The 12,964-nt window shown below is 50.2% G+C and overlaps 1 protein-coding gene across 1 annotated transcript in view; it reads right to left on the bottom strand.

Moving 5' to 3' along the window:
- Positions 1-12,964, bottom strand: part of FYCO1 (FYVE and coiled-coil domain containing 1) — a 75,396-nt gene that overhangs the window by 36,928 nt on the left and 25,504 nt on the right. Inside the window, exons 7-13 of the mRNA XM_003256970.3 lie at positions 11,983-12,073; positions 8,585-11,011; positions 7,345-7,437; positions 6,647-6,765; positions 4,537-4,704; positions 1,790-1,939; positions 684-895 (exon numbers count right to left, since the gene is read on the bottom strand). Of these exons, the coding sequence (XP_003257018.2) occupies positions 684-895; positions 1,790-1,939; positions 4,537-4,704; positions 6,647-6,765; positions 7,345-7,437; positions 8,585-11,011; positions 11,983-12,073 (3,260 nt within the window). The remainder of the gene's footprint in view (positions 1-683; positions 896-1,789; positions 1,940-4,536; positions 4,705-6,646; positions 6,766-7,344; positions 7,438-8,584; positions 11,012-11,982; positions 12,074-12,964) is intronic.

Raw genomic sequence — 12,964 nt, 5'->3', positions numbered from 1 at the left:
TTTCTAAAGGCTGGCTGGCCTGCATCCAGGCAGAGGCCAAGGAGGAGTTCACAGGGACCAGCTGCAGACGGCAATGATGCTCGAGCAGAGACAAGCTGAGACCACTTCTGGCTGTGCCGTCTCAGCTCTGCCTCCCTGTGCTCCACATCCAAAGTCCAGTGCCCTGAAGGGCAGCCCGGGCCTGTCTGTTAGGGTGTGCTCAAAACAGAAGCAGCAGAACCCAAACTCTACTTCCTTCACTGGGCTGAGTGGGAGGACACAAAGGAGATTACATCCTCCTTGGAAATGAAGGAAGAGCGAGCTTCAGGAAGAGACTGAAGGATATGGATGGTTCCAGACCATCCTGGCCTTGAATTACTCTGGATGCCAAGGCTGCAGCTCTGGTAGACAGCATTCTCCAAGGCGTGGGGTGTATTTCATGGATGTGCATTAAGAGGTACATAGACTTCAGGTTAAATCACACTGAATCTTATCAGGACAAAGTTATTCCTTTTTCAATTCTCTTTCAATCCTAATATATCAAAATGAAAGTCTCAAGTTGGTGGTAATATATTTTAGCACCTCTTTAATACCTAAGTTTAGAAAACACTGAATTCAGCTGATTAGCACTAACTAGCCACAACATGGGGTGGGAGGAAGTGGCACCTAGAGAACATAGTAGGCAGCAGTAGCAGGAGACTGACCTTGGCCTCCTGTGGCCTGGGGCCCAGGTGAGGCTGGTGACAGTGCAGGGCTGGGCTCTCCTTGGCTAGTGCCTGAGCCACTGCTATCAGGGGAGCCAGGGCCTTCACTGAGCTTCTGGAAACAGGCTCGGCAGCAGCGTTCCTTTTTGCCATTGTGCTTGCTCAGGACGTAGTTGTTGCAGCAGTAATAACAGAAGATGCGGCCACATATCCTGGGAACAAAACAAGCCCAGGCTGTGAGGATGACACACTACGATCTTGTATGATCTGCTCAGCACCCAAACTGGGCTCTGGATGCCATGTGACTCTCATCAGACCTGGCTCTGCCCTCATGTTAGTATGTGGCCATGAGCTCATTTCGTAAGATTCCAACAAAGCCTTGTCAGCTTGGTGAAAGCATGGTTTACTTCCTAAGGTCCTGGGAGGCAGGGAGATAAAGTGTGGCTGAGCCCACCTTCCCTGCCACCAAGTTGTAGGTATGCCTCCCATATCTCAGAAGCTTAGGCTCTAAGAGACCACAGACCTTCACAGCTATGCTGATTATTCTGCACCTGCCCCCAGCCCAGCCCGAGATTCATCTTTATCCATCCTTCTCTGGCCTTTGTGCCCCTGGCACTGCCTATGTCCCTCTAGTGAGGTTTCAGGCCAGCTCTTGCTGGCTTCCAGTAATGCTGCTCCCCTCTGGTCCCTATAGGAATGGTAGAAGAGCTACTCGGAGAGGCTGAGGCAGGAGAATGGCGTGAACCCGGGAGGCGGAGCTTGCAGTGAGCCGAGATTGCGCCACTGCACTCCAGCCTGGGTGAAAGAGCGAGACTCCGTCTCAAAAAAAAAAAAAAAAAAAAAAAGAACTGCTAGTCTCTGGGTACGCCCCATCCCTGTGGGGCCCCCTAATTCCATCCACATCTCTATATTCTTTCCTTTCAGGGAGCCCTGGGTGTCTTGTTAGGATCCCAACTAATACACCTTCCTCACTTGGTTCCCTTAAAGCCAAAATGCAATGTGCTCTTCCTAAATAGTCAGCCATGGTGCCAACACCTATCAGGGTCCTCTTTCGGAGCTGTCTGCTCTGGTCCTTGTTGGTGCCAACCCACAAGCCCCCTGCTGACCTGCAGTGGTGCCGCCGCACCATCCAGCTGAACTCCCGCTTGCAGTCGAGGCAGTGGTTTGCCTCCATGTCTCCCAGCCACCTCTCCTCAGCACTGAGCTTCTGCTGGAATTCCAGGGCATCTGACTTCTGCCAGAGAGCATCCTTGTCCCTGAGACAAAACCACGTTGGAAGAAAAGAAGAGAGAATCCATGAAAACAATAGGATGATCCTTGCTTCATTTCAAAAGACTGGTATCAAATTTCCTAAGTCATAGAAAGAAAATTCACTTTCACCTTGGAAATATGCCCCAGCCCACGCTAGGTCTCCTCCATCACCACTCAGGCACCTAAACAACAGTGCTGGGGACCACTGGGAGTTTAAGCTAAAACGTGCTGCCATGCCGACTGTGTGCAGTAAGCCCAAGGACCATGAATGGACTTCCCACCCGCATCTTAATGTGCTTGGGGCCCTTTATGTTTCTATGGTTGATCCAAGTAACAATTAATTGGTGGAGAAGATCAAAGATTTCCTAGTGTGAAAATCTGATCAGATGTTAGCCTCCTCTGCCCCTCAGAGAGACGGTAAGGTCACTCCGGGAAGCCAAACTGAAAGAAGTGTGAGGCTTTCCAGAAAGGTCTGGCAGTGTCAGAATGTGCCTGATGTGCTGGAGGGGGAGGATGTGAACAGAGGCTTCCTCAGGGATACTAATGAGCATGTTCAGGCTTGATGGTTTCTGACATGGGAAGTTTAGATCTTTCTCATACGGAGCCCCAGCTGGCATCCTCAGGGCTAATGTGGCTCTAGCAGCACCTCAGCCACTGGTAATGTGACAGCCGAGCTACTCATGTCCTGAGAGAGACAGGCTCCATCACTGGCCTGGAACTCCCAATCATCCCCAGGTCTTTTGCCTTAAATAAAAAAGCTTGAACATGGGCTTGACTGGCTTTTTCAAGGACACTTGAAATTGTCAGGAAGCAGGAAGACTCATTCTCTGAAGCAGCCTCATTCTCTAGGCTGGTCCACCTACACTTTGGGAATGTGGAATGCTGCCAGGAGCTGGTGTTTTCCATCACACCCCTCAGGTCACAAATACCCTGAGTTCTAACTCTGTATATTGATGATAAGAAGGCAGAGTTTTTAAACTTTCAAATTACTTATAATTTTAATATCACTGTTTTATAACACTTAATGAATTAGCATATCTAGGCTTTGCTGATCCACGGTGCTGCCAACATCACAAAAACAGGGCTAATCAGATTGTATTGTGCCTCTTGAAGGAAAGACCCCAAACTACGAACCAATTCTATGAAGGCTTCTGGCCAAAATTTTGAACCTGAGTCTAAGCAAGCTGCCAGTAGAATGATGGTTCTCAGCTCTGGCTCACTGGTGTCTGAGTCTCACTCCCAGAAATTCCAATTTGGTTAGTCTGGGTGGGGCCTGGACATGGGCATTTTTAAATTACTTTCCTAGTGATTCTAATATGTAGCCAGGGTTGAGAACCACTGCAATAGTTCTAACTATGGACTCACAGGAAATGCAAGGGATGGATGATCATGTTAAATGACACCATGAGGATGCAACTGGCAAAAGTAGAGAGATGATAGGGAAACCCATTGACTAAAAGGGATGTAAGAGACATAGCAATTGCAATAGATGAATCTAATTTAGATCCTGATTAGAATGACCTGAAAATATTCTAAGGCAATCGGAAAAATTTGAAACTGACTAGACACTTGATGATATTAAGAAATTATACTTCATTTTTTAAGGTGTAATAAGGACACTGTGGTTGTTTAAAATGGAGGGTTCTGGGCCAGGCATGGTGGCTCATGCCTGTAATCCCAGGACTTGGGAGGCTGAGGCAGGCAAATCACTTGAGGCCAGGAATTCAGAACCAGCCTGGCCAACATGGTGAAACCTGTTTCTACTAAAAATATAAAAATTAGCCGGGAGTGGGGGTGCGTGCCTGTAATCCCAGCTACTCGGGTGGCTGAGGCACAAGAATCAATTGAATCCAGGAGGAAGAGGTTGCAGTGAGCCAAGATCACGCCACTGTACTCAAGCCTGGGCAACAGAGTGAGACTCTGTCTCAAAAAAAAAAAAAAAAAAAAAAAAAAAAAAAAAAAAAAAAAAATTCAAAAAATAGAAAATAAAAGAGTCCTTACCTTGGAGAGGTACATACTGAAATCTTTATGGATGAAATGATATGTCTGGGATTTGCTTCAAAATAATCTGGGAAGGTGGATAAGCAGGTGGGTCTACAGATGAATCAAGACTGGCCCTGAGCTGAACACTGTTGAAGCTGGGTGACAGGTACCTGGAGGTGTATTACATGATTCCATTTTTGTATATTTGAAAATTTCCATAAGGAAAAGTTAAAATAAGTTTTGAATGACTTGTCAGCATTAAAAAATCAGGACACTTCACATTAAAATCCAGGTTTCCACCTTCTCTCAAGAAGTAAGGTGGTCTGGCAGTTCTGGGCCAAGACATATGGCAGAAGCAGAGCCCAGCTGTGTCCTCAGTTTCTCACAGTCCCCTCCTGATACAAGCTCCCACTTGTATCAGCTGCCTGGTACCTGCAGGCACTGGAGTTTGGGACTCTAGTACTGGGGAAAGTGAGATGGAGAAGGAGAGAGGGGCTCCTGAGACAGCAGCAAGAAAATGGGGAAATTTCTGAAGTATGCTTTCAAGAACAGCTGCATTTCTTTAGAGAAAACCCAAGTGTGGGGAAAACCCCAGCTGCTGGTCTGACACAGCACTCACCTGAGCAGCTCTATCAGCCGCTCCTCGAGATACTTCTTGGTTCTGTTAAGGTCATCCAGGTCAGCAAGCATCTTCTGGTCATTCCTCTCGCGGTTTTTCACCTCCTGGCAGAGTTTGTTGTAATACTCTTGGATTTTTGTTGTGGCTTTTTCGAGTTCCTTCTGGGTCCTGGGGGAGGAGTGGTAAGTTTTCTTGATTAGCCAGGACTTCCAACTTCCCCAGGGCTCTAGGCTCACCCAGGACTCTAATGAGGGGTGCTACTGCCCTCTGCCATGGGGGAGCCCCTTGGTATCTGCTCATAGCTTATGCAGTCCCCTAGCTTTTGAGACTCTCCTCTCACCCCCACATAAAAAGGGGCATTCTGGGAGGGAGGGCAGGCTGAACCCACGTTGCCAGAAGCACCTTAAGTGAACAGAACTCTGCACCCCTTGGCTCCTGGACAGGGGCTGGGCTTGCAAGAGAAGCCTGATAGGCAAGGCTCATGGGCTGGTGATGGGGAGGATGGGCAGGAGGAGAAAGGAGTCAGGAGAGGCAGGACAGAGGTGTAGCTTCCTGGAGGTGGCCACAGGGAAGAGGGCCTGTCTTCCACACGTCCTTGGGACTCTACATGTGGGGCATGGCCCTGGGCCCACAGTAGGCAGTCAGTCTTAATCTGCACTGCCAGCTGTTCTACCTGATAGCCCCCCTGAGGCCCAAGGAATTCCGTTTTGGATGCTGCAGGGTGTCTCAGTCTACAGCAGAGGGAGCTGGCTGAATCTCGCTGTCTTCCTCACCCCACCCACTCCATTTTTAATGCAGCTATTTCCTAAGGCAGTGGTTTTCCAAGGATGGTCCAGTGGGACATAATAAAAGCTCCATTAAACAAAGGGTTCTGCAGAGAGACTGATTAATTTACACCTTCCACATCTAGTATAAAGTTGCCAGGAAGTTGTTTACTAGACCCTGTCCACCAAAATGGCCTTATAGGTGCACCCACACACACAGGCGGCATACGTGCGTGCATGCCCGCACACACACCACACACACACACTGAATAAAATAAGTTGGCAGATAGACTGTGCAGCTTTGAGCAACTGAAACAAATGCTCTGAGATCTTACAAATAACCACTGTTTATCATGTTTTCATGCCACCAACTCAGGCTCTGTTTAAATTGTCACATGAACATGACTTAACTAAGGGCAGCCAGTGCCCTGTAGGATCTGAACACTAGAAAGGTAAGATGAAAAATGTATGTCCAGGTTACCAAATGTCAAAGATATCCTGGATCTCCTACTGAGCCAGAGCCCAGGTCTAGAAGGCAGGTGTTGGGAAGAGGTAATAGATAAATAGAAAAGTTAGAGACTTGGGACAATTTGGTGTGCTTATCTTTGCCGGTGGCACACATGCAATTCGATTCCAGCAACTCCTCCTTCCCTGCTACACCTTCTTAAAATCAGGTCTTCCTCCCTGTTACATCTTTTCTTAATCAGGTCCTGGCTCAACTAGCTGTGTCCCATGACCACATGGTGGACTTAGGCTCACAACTCCACATGGCCCCAAGCCTGAAAATGAGGGGGTCAAGGAGGCCTTGGGGTGGCAGCGTGATCTGCTCTCCACAGATATGGCATCAGAGAGTCTGCACAAAGACAGGCTGATCCTGGTCCTTGGCACACTCATCTTCCTCATCCATAAAATGGGGATAGATGATAACACCTTCCTCATAGGACTGTTAGGAGGATTAAATGGGTAAATGTATGCAAAGTATTCAAAACAGAGTCTGCCACGTTTTCAGCATTATTTAAATACATGCTGCTACTATTACCATTATTATTACGATCTAACTTTTATTTCATTTTAGTTTCTCCAAAGCTTGCAGTTACTGAAGTATGCACTGCCAGAGAGAAGAAAATTGAGTTAGGAGAAAGGTGCTTTAGCCGTGTATAGGTTCTGATGGGCAGGCAGCCAGGTTCTCTGTGGCATGCTTCCAGCACAAGCACTTTCTGAGTTTGTGGCTTTTCTTGCAAAAGGACTCCCTAAACCTAACATGAGTGACTGACTTTCTAAATGACGAGACCAAACACTCCTTCCCTGAAGACTACTGACAGCTGCGTAGGTGGACTGTGACTAACCTTTCTAGGTCTTCACGCAGGGCAGCCCCCTCCTTGTCCTTCCTCAGCATGGCCGCCTGGCACTCTGCAAGATGGTTGCTAGTGCAGCTCAGCTTCTCTCCCATGTCTGCTTGGGTGGCCTGGCACAGGACATCAGGGAGAAGACATTCAGCTTGCAGAAGCCCATGCAACGTACCATAAAGTGGCTGGTGTGCCATCCACCCCATCTGGCTGGGTCACTTCTAAATGGAGGGTTGTTTTCTATTAAGTTCAAGAGGCCATGAACCTCTGCTCTATATTTGTGGGGCCTCAATTGCAACTAGTTGTGGTGGTTGGCAAGTGGCAGGTACCAGAATTCCCAGGGTGACACTGAAGGTAGGGGTGGCAAGGAGCAGGATTCACCTGAACAAGTCACTGCTCTGAAGACTGTAGGTCCAGTGCCACCCCTGCTCCCACCCATTTTAGAATCACTGGCTGGCGATCACCCATAGAGATGGCCAAAGAGGACACTTATTTCCTTTCTGCATTTGGCAGCTCCGGCCAGATGTCCAGGGAATGAATGGAGGGGGTCAGGGTACAAACTGAGGGTGTCTACAAAGGTGAACTAAGGATGGCTTCAGCTTGGGAATCTGGAGGCATGCGGGGAGTCCTCTTAAATGGTCCAGTCAAAACCACACCAGATGCCCTCTTCCTGACAGGTCTACACCACTACGGCCTACCTTCAGCTTCCCCACAGCTTCCTCAGCAGCCTGCAGCTGCCGGCCTTGCTCCTCAAGCTGACCCCTGAGGCTCCTGCATTCTTCGCCAGCATTCTAGAGAGGACAAGAAAGGGATCATAAAAGTAGGGTCCTTGCTCTGAGGATCCCTCAGCCCCCTCACCCAAACAGATAAAACCAAGCTACCTTTCTCTAACCGGCTCCTCAATGAGCTTTGGGTTTATTAATAGTGAAACACTTTCAAGCTTACTAAGAAAAGAGACTTAGCCTGGTCCCCAAACTTAGAACTTAATTTCTGCAAGGGAAAAAGTTGGCTATAAGCCACATGGAGTTTCACGGAGTGGGGTGGCACTGGGTGGGGAGGAACGTCTGTGGCAGTGCGGTGGAGCTGCCTCAGAGAGGAGGGTTAGGAGTAGCCTGAGAGCGCACAGACCTTGATGCAGACAGACTAGTGGCAAGCCCTGGAAATCAAAGCCCCAGGCCATTCTGCCCTGTCTTCACTCTAAACAGTCCTTAACCCCTCATCTTTGTGCACTATCAAAGGCACATAGTAACCGCTCATCTCATTAACTTGTCTGTCCCAAGGGCCTTGTAAAAACGAAGTGAGCTGGTTCCCTTTCCTGTATCTGCTGTCAGGAGAGCACCTGATGGGGTTGGTTATTCACGAAGAACCCAGAGATAGGACATGAGGCAGCTGTGAACTCATGTCCTATCTCTGGCCCTCTGCAGGGGTTTTAGAGGCCAAGTCAGGGCTCTCACACTCACATGCCCGGCGGGGCTGGGCAAGTACAGAAACCAGTGTAAGGAAAAGTGCAGAGGATGTGTGCCTTCTTTAAAGTGGGCAGACAACCTCAGGTTCCTGCTGACTGCTGCCACAGGGCAGGGGCGGGGTGAGGACGCAGGCTTTCAAAAGCCCTCAAACTGTATTTGTAAACACCCTGCTCTTTCAATGTTGGCTACTAATTTTACAAACTTCTGCGTGGGCTAATCTTGTTTGCAGTGGTCTTGAGTTTAGACTTCTGGGCTAAGGCATCACTCCCAATGTTCTGCGCCTAACTTATTCCTGCAGAGAGAAAGATGTTACTGCGAACTGTGATAGGACAGGGCGACAAGGTGTTTGCCTGTACCCACAGTACATTCTCCAGCCCTCACCTGCCTCATGGCTAAAGATGCATCCTCCCATGGACCCACCAGGCCTGCCCAGGGAGATCGGTAGAGCCCAAGTGGTTGAAGCTAGGATTACCTTAAGTCTGCTCTGGTAGTCCATGATTTCAGCACTCAGCTGGAACTTGAGGGTGTCGAGCTCCTGGTGTGCAGCCTCTTGGAGGCTCTGGGCCCGCTGCTCGGCCTGGGCGAGCTGGGCCTGCAGGCCAGGCAGTGAGCCAGCTGCTGCCTTGGCCGCCTTCAGCTTCTCCTGCAAGCTCTCCTTCTCTTGCTGCAGCGTAGCTACTTGGCGCTCCAGGCTCTCTCGCTCCCTTGAGGCTGCCTCTTTGGCGTCCTGGAGCTCCTGGACAGCACAGGCCAGTGCCTCCTCCACTCGCTCCTTTTCCATGGTCAGTGCGCAAACCTGGATGCCCAGCTCAGCTGTGTCCGTGTTGGCCCGGTGCAGCTGCTCTTGCAGCTCAGCGTGCTCCAGCTGTGCTTCCTCGGAGCTGCATTTGGCATGGGACAGCTCCTCCTGCAGGGCCCGCAGCTCCTCCTCCCTCTGCTGGGCCTCACCGGCCCTCTCCTCCTGCAGTGCCCCTTCACGCTCCGAGCACTGCAGCAGCTCTTGGACATGGGCTCTGTTAAGGGCTTCGTTCTGCTCCTTCAGCTGCTGCACAAGGGTTTTGTGCTCCCTCAGGACGGCCTCAGCCATGCTTAGCTGGCTCTGCACCTTGTCCTGGTCATCCATGGCTGCCCGCATCTTGGCCTGGAGGTCCACCACCTGAGCCTGCAGCCGTTGGGCCTCCCCCTGATGGACTTCCAGCTGCGCCTGAGACAGGGCTAGCTGGGCAGCCAGCTCACGGGCTTCATTGTCGGGGGATGGGCCAACTCCCTGTTGGCCTTTCTCTGCTGTGAGGACCTCAATCAGCTGGGTCTGCTGCTGGCACTGGCTCTCGAGAGCCCTAAGCTCTCTGTGCTGGGCCTCTGCCAGTTGCCGGCACTGCTCCACCTCCTCCCGCAGCTGCCGACACTCGCCCTCCTTGCTCTGTAGAGTGGCCTCCTTCTCTGCCACCTGGGCTTTCATGGCCTCCTTGGCCTTCCTTACAGCCAGCAAGCTCGCCTCCATCTGGTCACCCAAGTGCCGGATGCTGGCCTGCTCGGCCTCCAGGGAGGCCAAGGAGCCCTGGATGGCTGCTTCCCGCTGCTGCAAAGCCTGGTAGTCGGCCTGCAGGGCTTGCAGCTTGCCCTCCAGGAGCTGGTTACGCCCGACCACATTCTGTAGCTCCTTCTCCAGCTCCCTGTTGGCCTGCCGGAGCTCTTCCTCCTGGCTGCCCTCTTGCACCTTGGTATCATCTAACTGTGCCTCCTGCAGGCCCCTCTGCTCCTTCTCTGGCTTCCCACAGGCCTCTTGCAGACTGGAGCTCACAGGGACCAGGGCCTCATTCTTCTCACCTGCCACTGGCAGTTCTGGGCCAGGCTGCCCAGCAAGCCGCTCGAGCGCACCCACCTTCTGGCTGAGATGGTCTTTGTCCTGGATGAGCTGCTTCTTCTGCTCCTCCAGGTCACTCACATGTTGGCTCACCTGTGCCAGCTGGGTCTCCAGGAACTGCAGCTGCTGGGTCAGAGACCTGACCTCCTGCTCCAGCAGCTCCTTCTCCTCCTGTTGCTGTTTTTTCTCCCGCGTCAACTCTGCTAGCTCCTCCTCCCAGGAGCTCGAGTGGGCCAGCAACTCCTGCAGCCGTTGCCAGAGCTGGTCTGCCTCCTGTCCTTTCCCAGACAACTCCTCCTGGAGTGGGGCCATCTCCTTCACCAGGCGCTCCAGGCTGGCCCGGGCATCCTCTTTCAGCTGCAGCTCCTTGACCAGCTGTTCCAGTTGGGCACTCTGCTGTCTGTTGACCTCCTCGACCTTGGTTCTCTCCCTTTCTAGGGCTTGAAGCTTCTCCCCTAGCTCCTGGATCTCCTGGGCCGCATCGCTGGGAATAGGTTCTTGCTGGCCCTTTGTGTCTGATGCCGTATCTGCCTTCTGCTGAGCCATGGCTAGCCAGTCTGGGACGCTGGCTAAATGCTGGTTCTTCTTGCCCAGTGAGTCCCGTGTGGCCTCAAGCTCCCGTGCCAAGGGCTGCAGCATGGACTCCAGCCGCCGCAGGGCTGTGTGGTAGTCCTCCTCCTTCTCTGCTGCTCCTAGCTCCAGGGACTGCAGGCACGTCTGCAGCTCCTTCACAGTGTTCTGGGTGGCCTGGGTGACCTCCCACTGCTTCTGGAGCTCAGCCACCAAGCAAGTGAGGCGAACGTTGTCCTCTGCTGCAGTGCGCCCCCTCTCCCTCTCTGTCTGCAGTTGCTCCCCTTGCAGGCTGACAGCTGCCCTCAGCTCCTGGTTCTCTCTGTCCAGCTGCTGCATGCGCTCCTGTAGCTGCTTCTCCCGCACTTCCAACTGGTCCAGCTCTAGTCGCATCTCATCAAAGCCCTCCAATGCCTCGTTGTTTAGGGGGCTGTTCAGGTCAAAGTTGGACACCATCTCTTGAGTCTGGGAAGAAAAACACAAAAGACAAGCGGCTTTAGGATGAAGCTACAGGGCTATTCAGAAAAGCTTTAGAGTTTAATGAGAGCAGAGGTAAAAATACAGGCATTACCTGCCCTAAGGTTAGTCTAAAGAACTATTCAAAAAACTAGAATCCCTTTGCTCAAAGCATCTGCCACAGATTCAGCAGCACATTCCAAAGCCATGAGGCCACCCATGTGAGCTCCACTGAGATACAGACTTGCATTTCCCATCCAGCCTTCTTCAGCCTTATTAACTTAATGGACGTTGTCTCTGAGATAAATTCAGTTATATCGAAGCTGTTGTTCATTCATTGTGCCATACCCATACCTGCAACTCCTGGCATGATTAAGCCACAAAATAAGGTAAAAGATTCATCTATTTTCTACTCTTAACGCTCCTTATATTGATCATTTTAATTTTTTTAATTGCTGTTCAGTTTCCACAGAACTATATACAGCTGTGATAAATTCACATTTCTAAGAAAAATTAACAAACTGCCACTACCTACTAACATTGACTGAGCCCTTGCATATGTCAAGCCTGTAAGTACTTAACATATGCTTAAGAACTGCACACGCACCCCTCATTTATTAGCTAGAATGAGTTTTATTATCCCCATCCTGTGGATGAGAGAGCTGAAGGTTAAGTAATTTCCCCTTGGTCACAGCTGGTAGGTGAGAGTCAGGATTTGAGTCTGTCACTTTTAACCACAGTGCTAAACTGCTTCTTTTAAAATACTTTAAAATCATTTAAAAGAATTTAATTTTTAAGAGAGCCTAGATTCTATTTGGTTGAAAAACCCAGACTCCAGGGAATAGCAGCTATAACTGAGTGGTTCTATTGCTCTGGCTGGAACAACGGGTATCTGAGAACATCACCCTTGAGTTGCTAGGGGCAAGGACATACCCTGGTAGAAGCTACAGTAAGATAATTCCCAGCCTTCCTGGCCTTACCTGCAGGTAGCTGCTCACCAAACTGCTCATGCTGGAGCTGCGGCTAGGGGGTTTCCACAGGTAAGCAGAAGAGCCAGCGGCCAGCGTCCTCCTGTGGGGCAACAAAACAGACATACCTGTATTCAGAGCAGGAAACCTACACACATGGTGTTCTTGCTGGTCACTAGGCAACCAGGTGGTGGTGGAGGCTGCCTTCCCAGGTAGAATGTAAGGAAGTCAAACCCAGCAGATTCCACCAAAGAGCACAGCTACACTGGTCTGTAATAGATGAATTCCATGGCTAGAGTTTTACCATCATGGCTTTCCTCCCACTGCCAAAAAACAATTAAGTGAACATGTATTTCCCAATATTTGGTTTAAATTTTCCTCAAGCTTTTGGTGCCTGCCTCAGTTTGTCTGCCAGTGAGGAACAAGCAGCGGTCAGTTTGGTAAATAAGAGTCACACTGTGCTTGGGGGCTCAGCTGCCCGCTCTGTATGACACAGCAACAGTGTGGCTGGGAGGCCTGCTTCTAGGTCATACAACCAGGCCGGTCAGTGCAGATACAGAACATTTCCCTCATGCAGAAAGTTCCATTGGATGGCATTGCTTTAGAAATACAAAGGCTTGTGTGATAACTCTCGTTTAGCAGGAACACTGGAAACTAAACATATTTTTACTTCATCAGAATCATCTCCTAAATCTAAAATTATTGCGTGTTCAAACTTAGTCTCCAAAACCCAGCAACTGCCCTTCATAGTATCTTCCGTGAAGACAGTCACACATGTATATAAGGAGACAGTGGGGATGCTCTTGGCAGCACTGTAACTGGAAAAAGGGAAACCAAACAAACTCTACACTGCTAGGGAAAGAGATATACTGTGGCTTATTCACCCAACAGAATTCTCTACACCATGGGTTGGCATTCTTTTTTTTTTTTGAAAAGGGCCAGATAGTAAATAGTTTGGTCTTGTGGGCTATATGGTCTCTGTCCCTCAACTGGC

Source organism: Nomascus leucogenys, chromosome 4, assembly GCF_006542625.1.
Source record: "Nomascus leucogenys isolate Asia chromosome 4, Asia_NLE_v1, whole genome shotgun sequence".
Lineage (NCBI taxonomy): Eukaryota > Metazoa > Chordata > Mammalia > Primates > Hylobatidae > Nomascus > Nomascus leucogenys.
The sequence above is the reverse complement of the archived record's forward strand: the minus strand, read 5'-3'. Positions and strand labels throughout refer to the sequence as shown.